General features: G+C 45.1%; 1 protein-coding gene across 1 annotated transcript in view; it reads right to left on the bottom strand.

Annotated features, from left to right (window-relative positions):
* Positions 1-1777: 1777 nt before the first annotated feature.
* The window catches only part of PCBP3 (poly(rC) binding protein 3), an 80095-nt gene continuing 74271 nt past the window's right edge, over positions 1778-7601 (bottom strand). Inside the window, exons 12-13 of the mRNA XM_048869359.2 lie at positions 5733-5902; positions 1778-2490 (exon numbers count right to left, since the gene is read on the bottom strand). Coding sequence (XP_048725316.1) covers positions 2454-2490; positions 5733-5902 — 207 coding nt within the window. The 3' untranslated portion in view covers positions 1778-2453. The remainder of the gene's footprint in view (positions 2491-5732; positions 5903-7601) is intronic.

Below are 7601 nucleotides of genomic sequence, written 5' to 3'. Positions count from 1 at the left end.
GAGACCAGGCCTAGAGGCCCCTCTCCCTGAGGGGGCAGGGCCTATTGCACCCCTTTCTGATCCGCATCTCCCAGGTCACGTTGGGTGGGTCCATGCCTAGCGTGCTGGCTTTTGTGGACCCATCTAAGGTGCCTCTCCATCCCTGATCTTTGACTTGGGAGCCTACATGCCCAGCTCAGCCTTTGTGAATCCCAGGGCACTTTGCGGGCCCCTAAAGTTAGGCAGTGTGATGCTGAGTGCTGCCATGCCCACCTTTCTTTGGGAATCCAGCCCCTGAGGTTCCGACTCTTCTATGGGACAGATTCCACTGCAGGCGCAGGGACCCCTGCCTGTTTTTCACACCTTTGCAGGAGGCAGCCAGAATCCTGCTGCTTGCCTGCCCACAGCACCAGGTGTGGGGTAATCTTACTGTACCAGCCGTGCTGTGCACCAAATGGAGATGTGATGGGAGGAGCTGGGCCACTGCCCCACCCTCTTCCAGGCTCGCTCACAGACGGAGGCCTGTGCTGGGAGAAGCGCACACTGCATCCTTTCAACTAATGAGTGTCGCTTTGGCATTCATTCAACTAATGAGTGTCGCTTTTTCCCCACCAGCCCACAGGCTGCCTGTTATCTGCAGGAACAAACCTTCTCGCCACATGCACGCACACACCTGGCTACGGCGGTGGCTCAAATAGCTAGACCATGAGGCGTTATAGCTGCTAGAGAAAGCAAAATGCCTCCATGTTCATTCCTCCCCAGCTGAGCGTATCAACCTGCAGTGGGTGCCCATGTGCAGCACTACAGGGAAACCATGGACACATTTGTGCCATCCGGAGCAACGCTGACCACACCCAGGAGCATCCCAAGCAGACTGGTTGACCAGTGGGCGCTAGCCCAGTAGCACGGCTCCTGAGGCAGAATAAAGGAGACCTGGCACACGTGTGTTTATAGGTGTGCGTTTGTGAGAGACACAGAGAGTGGGGAAGAGCAGGAGATCATGGAGCTCATATGGAAAAATAACATTTCCCATGTGTTACAATGCTAACGTATTGCACAGATTCTGTAGCTAGTTCTTATCAGGCTATTTTACACACGTGTAATACATTAAATATGTTCTATACATTCTATACAGTATAAATGTATTGTTATTTATGGAAAATATATCATTTTCCCCACATGGGAAATAGGATAGCGATACAAAGACAAACTTGTGGAAGCAGAAAGCAGGGCTGGGGTTGAAGAACAATAGGTGAGAGCACAGAACCCACCCATGGCAGATTTGTCCAGACAAGTGGGCTGGAGATGTAGGGGTTTTTTTTTCATATCACAAGAGGTCAATTAATCTGAGGGGGAAATGGAATCATTTTGCAACAGGAATACCTTCCTTTTATAAAAAAACATTGGGGAATTCAAAACCTCTCAAGCAATGCATCAATCAATGGGGACCTTTAAAAAAAACAGATCGGAAGGTTTTGTGGATGAGCCCAGATTATTGAGACAAAATGGAAAGAGTGGAAGGGGAGGAAAAGCCCAGGCTCAGCCTAGAAGCTCATTCGGAGAACCCCGGGAGAAAACCAGAGTCAGAAGTCAGAGCTCGTTGGTAGCAGAGCTGCACAGATATTTATTGAATACAAACAATGGCAAACACAGCAGGCTCACAGAGATTTGAGCTTCCTGAGCTAAGTCCAAAATTCACTATGGGCTACTGTCTTAAGAATTCTTGGAGAGGTCCCTGTGGCTTTGGATTCCAGATCCCTAAATCCCCCACCCACCCCACTCCCAAGTACTTCCTAGTTAAAAAATAAGACTGACTGTTTTTCTTCTTTCTTTAGTAATAAAAATGGCTTGTTTGGACACTGCCATGTTGGAAAGAATATACTGTGTGTGGGAACCAACAGGGACTCAGAGGTGTATTCATTGGCTCCTGCACATCCTGCTTCCAAAGTGACACGGGGTAAACCATGCCACATTCTCCGGACATGGATTCCAGGTTTAAAAGGTGAGCCAGGACAAGCAAAATGAAAAATGGACCTTTCAATGGGATAATTATGAGCAGAGTATTTCAAAGCAAGCACAGCTCTAGCTGGCATCATAAATCATACACTACAGTAAGTGCTGTTAAAATGTCAAAATAAAACATTAAAATAGCTAAGCTAAGCTGACACCAGAGACCAAGCCTTATTCTGAAGTCTCACCAGTGGAAACCCCCCAAAAGGTAGTTAAAATAATTAACACTGTACTTTGAAACCATGGACAGGCCTGGGACCATAAAAAAAGCGTTCAGGAGCAATATCAGGAGCACAGTATGGACTATATAAAGAAACTGTGTGTGTGTGTGTGTGTGTTAGTAAAGAAAAAAGTATCTATGGAGGTAAAGGGAAGGGAGTAAAAATACAGATTGTTCAAGCCGGGTGGAGTGTCATTGGCTTGAGAGGGTCAGGTGATGCAGAATGAAGGGTGACGGGTAGAAATTAGAGTGCCCCCATTCCAGTGACCTCAGACGTCAGCCTAGAATAGACAAAGGTAAAGAGAAAGGGGAAAGGGAAGAGATAAAAACAAACAGCAGGATTAGAAAAGAAAATGAAGATTTTGTGGCATACTCACAAGTCCTCTTTTCCGCTGTCTCCTATTCACTCTTCCCTTTCCGCCAGTGCAACCTGCCAGCTAAAGTGTTCATTTATCAGCCTGGAAGTGACACCATAGTCAAGACTGCATTTTAAAATGGGTCTGAACTGGAGGGAATAATGTCTGCCGGTCTCTAAGAGCAGCTGGCCAATCAGTGAAATTTACCACAAGGTTAGTTTTATGCCCGTTGAAATGTCGAGGGAGCCTCTTTGGTCTCTTTCCATAAACTTTTAATGGGAAGTCTCTGAACTGGGACTCCAGATGGCTGCTTTCCTCAGCACCCCTGGTTTCATTGTTGACTGACATCTCTTTAAAAAGATGGTCAATCTCCCTCAGTAGAAAGGTGACCCCAGAGATCTCGTCCAATGGGGAGAGGGTTTTTTCCAAAAAAAAATTCTAAAAAAAAAAAAAGAGCAAGGTTGGCCTCGGGTGATTTTTAGACATAATTCACATAATGAATTGGAGTTAATGGCACTGTGCATACAAGCCTGATATACATGAGCCTGGGCACATGCAAGCCTGATTAGTTGTGAGGCGGGACCTTGAGCTCACCCAGGCCTGATTGATTGGCTGGGCACACAAAAATCACTTCCTGTCTGGAATTATCAGCGTTTATCCCACAGTGCACGAGAACGCATGCACGGATGCTGACAGATAAAATATCTTCCTTCAGCAGCTGCATTTGTAGTGTCACACAGGCCTGCACCCCCCACACCTCCACCCCAATGAAGCATTACAATCCTTGGAAATGAACACACACAGTCTCCATGGTGAAGCAGTGAAGGTTGCCACCCACACAGCACACTTGACATAAGCCCACAACAACATGGAGATGAAAAGTTGAGTCACCTAACAGTACATACCCTCTACTCTTCCTTCAAGGTGCATACCTTGCCACTATCACATCTTGTACACCACAGACCCCACAACCTTAACTCTGCCCACAGGATGCTAGCCTTCCAGCACCCGCTTTTGCACATGACCCTTTGCCAAACTTCCTCTCACAATGCAAACAACTACTATGCCCCAAAACCTCCAGCCACAACTACTAGTGTTGGGGGGAAAATAATCTGGTAAAGGGTGTGTGTAGAAGGGCAAAAGGAGGGGGCAGAATTAAGGTTGTGGATGTGGCCTGTGAAGTACAGATCTGTTAGGTGGCTTAACTTTTCATTTCCTTGCTTTTGTGAGTTTGTGTCAGGTGTAGTGTGTTCGTAGCAACCCTAACTGCATCATAACAAAGGGGTTTATATATTAAAGTTCCTTTTGGTCTTTTCACGTTGCCATAGATTTTAAAAAGTTGGGAGAAAATGATTTATTAACATTTATTAATCATTTAACAATGATTTATTTGCTACATCCCAACTCCATCTCTTCCTCTGTGCTATTCACAGCTGGAATTCAGATTGCCTAATAGTTATTATTAATAACAGCCCCACCTGCAAAGAAAGGAGAGTTTGTTTAAAGAGGCACTTAAAGGTAAAAGAAAGTTCTATGCCAGCAGCTCAGACATGGTTTTCAAATGTGGCTTTGCAGCTAGGGAAGGACAGACATTTCACACTTTAGGCCATATGCTAGTCTCTGCTCAAGGGAGACCCAGGGCTTGACCCACAGAGGGGCTACAGGTCAGAATGCAGGTGCTGAAGCACATCAGAGTGGGAAGAAGACGTTTAGGACAGAAAGGCAGAGGTTGGGACAGGTCAGAATTGCGGTTAGTTAGCACAGCCTCCATTATGGCAAGAAAGCTCACACGGACCCTGCTTGCACGATACTTGATCTACCCGGTGTGATCAGTCCCTCGCCTGAATGAGCACCAAAGTCATGAAGTGACTAGGAGAAGAGCACTGCTCGGGGGGCATTCTTACTGCAGTTTCATCCTGACAGTGTGATGGGGAAGGTGGAGAAACACTATCAGAAGGTAATAAATGTGGTGGTTAAATGCTAAAATCCCAATGACCTCTCATGATTGGCTGGCATGATACAGACTCTGCCCTGTGTGGAAAGATTTGATAGTCAATCTAGCTGTATGGACCCCTTCTGCAACTGGTCTCTTTCTAATGTTAACGTGATGCATTGTTCAAAGGGCTCCTAAATAGAAAGCTATCACATTTCCTCTGAACTCTGGTCTTCCCTCCCCATCTCACCACCTGTGCATTTGTGCTCAGACACAAAAAGTCTGACTAAATCCAACCTCCACCCCTTTTCCTCCTCGAGACTCAGTTACAGCTTGCACTCTGGGATAAACTCAGCCAACCACACCCAATTACAGCCCTCTTAAAAAGCGTGTTTTACTCAGTAGTCCAAACTTGCACTTTCATGTTTGCACAACTGGGCTTTGCTCAGTGCATCCTTGCCCTAGTGAACCACAGACACTGTTATGACTCCAGTTTGGGCCAATGTTGATGGTGAACATTCACCGTAAGTTCAGCTACTAATTACCTTCATGAAATCTTCTGTTTCAAATGTATCACAGGTGTGCTATTATTAAAAGAAAATAAACAGGCTGTTCCATTTTGTTATTTATTGGTCTAATTAGTTTGAAGGAGGAAGACATTTCTGAGTCTTGGAAACACATAACAGAGGCACCTGGGACTTCACATTCAGCATTTGCTGTTCTTTATATTTTTGCCACGTGGACAAAGTGGCTAAATGAACTGTTTTCAAATTTTGCCCTCTCCCCCAAAACAAGCAAATTCCCACACCCCGGCTGAGAACTCACCCTGCTTTTGAGGGAACGTAATATTACAGCCTAATTATAAACTCCTGCTAACAAGGGTACAACTACAGAGACGTTAACAGACCCATAACTTGAGCAACACGTAAGTTGTGGCCTGACTTCTAACCCTGAGGAAATGGCTGAGTTGTCATTAGGAAGGCTTTCCTGGGAGAAAGGCCCACATCGATGATATAATATTCCCACTCACTTTGAACATCAACAACCAATAAAATCACCGGTGTGTTCACTTCATGCAGTGCCCTGGAACCTAATGAAATCACTCCCATGAAAGTAATGCTTGGAGTATATGTTACTGTCTGAGTTTTGTATGACTTATTCAGTTGGCCTCTCTCTTTACAGGGCGGTCATGAGACTGCGGTGGATGAACGTGGCCTTGATTAGCACATCTCACCTGGCGTTGATGAGGTACTGGGCAAGGCTGATGTTAGCTGGGGTTCCTGTGATGGTAATTTGACGTTCCGATGAGCCTTCTGTGGCATTGGCGATTTTGATCTGCGCTCCAGACATCTGTCGAATTTCATTGATTTTGGTCCCTTGGCGTCCGATTATGCAGCCTATTAGCTAGAAAAAAGTATGGAGGGAATTTCTTAAAGCAGATCCTCAGACAGTAACTTGCAGGATGCAAGCATGATCACACGGTGAAGCTCACAGGGGTTGTCAGACAACTCATCATTTCTGTGAAAGGATGTGAGTGACTTTAATGCTCATGAAGGCAGGAGACTGAAAGCACTGGTTTAAGCCATAGGTAATATGAGCAATTTCCTGCCCAAAGCTCTGCCATTGTAAGTTCATCCTGACCTGCAGTAGCCTGGTCTTTTGGTTCTCTTTCAGTCTTTTGGTTCTCTTGAGCAGAGGCTGCTAATTGTACAGAGATTATGCCAGCTAGAGCTGAGGGCTAAGATACAGACATAGCACTAGGTCACCAAACTCATTTTCAGTTGTGTCCTCAGCTGGTTGGAATGTACCAGAGGTGAAAGGCTATCTATCTGCATTGTTATTTTAATGTGTGGGAGAGTTACGGAGTTTAAAATGGGGGGTTACTGAACTTCTGCCAAATCACCAAAGACATCATCTGCTTCTGCCTTCTCCTTCACTTTCTTTTAATAACAGCAGCTACACTTTGAATCGGCATGAATGGGTCTGTTCTGTCCCTGCCACCCTCCTGGGTCAGTGTGCCTCTCCACATTGAATCAATCCCTTGCTAAGCAGATCCTAGAGGTCTCCATCTAACCAGGTTTGAAGTGGCCTGAGCTCACAAAGGTGAGCATCAGAGAGAAGGTGGCGGTATTTATTTTTGTGTTAGTGGAAGGTAGCAGGTTGACAGCACTAGAGACTAACGTTCTCTATTCCCAGAGAAGATGCATTACAGACATTTCCTCAGCCCTTTTCTGGAAAGGTCAGCTATCGGGCTGAGAGAGTCGGTCAGGTCTCCATTCCCATGCACTTGATAACGTCTGCTCGCCCTCAAGGGTTAGGTGTTTACAGAAGGAATGCCAGTCTACTTATGATGGCAGTGAGATCACAAACTTCCTTTACATAGGCCCCCAACGGATAAATTTATCAACACTAAGAGGAAAGAACAGATAAAGAAAGTGAGAGGGGAAACTGGGAACCAGGAAAGTGAGAGGAGGATTTCTGAATGTTGCCTGGGTATTTTTAAAGAAAATCAAACACTGCCAGAGTGGCTACGTTAAGATACATGGAAGTAAGGAAAGTGTGTCTGTCTCCAGAGCTTCCCCACTGTGTTTGAAGCAGTCAAAGGGAGCTAGCTAACTTCGGGCCTGAGAAGTGGTGGTGAGGTATGCTAAGGAGATTTGCAGTGACCTGTCCACATTAAATATTCAGTTTTTCTGCCTTTCATCAATGGCATTCCCTCAGACACAGTGAATGACATGAGAAACAGACAGAGGGCAAGATTAGGAAACTCCAAATGGTGACACTTTACTTAAGCTCTGCTCACAGTCCTACAGTACCTGAATTTCATTGTTTCAAGGGTTGAACATTTTAGCAGAAACAGTTAATGGCCTCATTGGGCTTCACAGCTAATGCATCATTGAGCTAATTAGGCATTGTTCACACCTGGTAAAGTGACTGCCATAGCCTACCTTAGATTTCACAGGACGACAGGGTGTAAATTCATTAGAGCTCTCAAGCGATTAAAAAAATTAATTGCGGCTAATCACACTTTTAAACAATAATAGAATACCATTTATTTAAATATTTTTGGATGTTTTCTACATTTTCAAATATATTGATTTCA

This window comes from Caretta caretta, chromosome 11 (genome assembly GCF_965140235.1).
Source record: "Caretta caretta isolate rCarCar2 chromosome 11, rCarCar1.hap1, whole genome shotgun sequence".
Lineage (NCBI taxonomy): Eukaryota > Metazoa > Chordata > Testudines > Cheloniidae > Caretta > Caretta caretta.
Note: the sequence above shows the minus strand (reverse complement) of the source record. Positions and strands in the feature narration are given on the sequence as shown.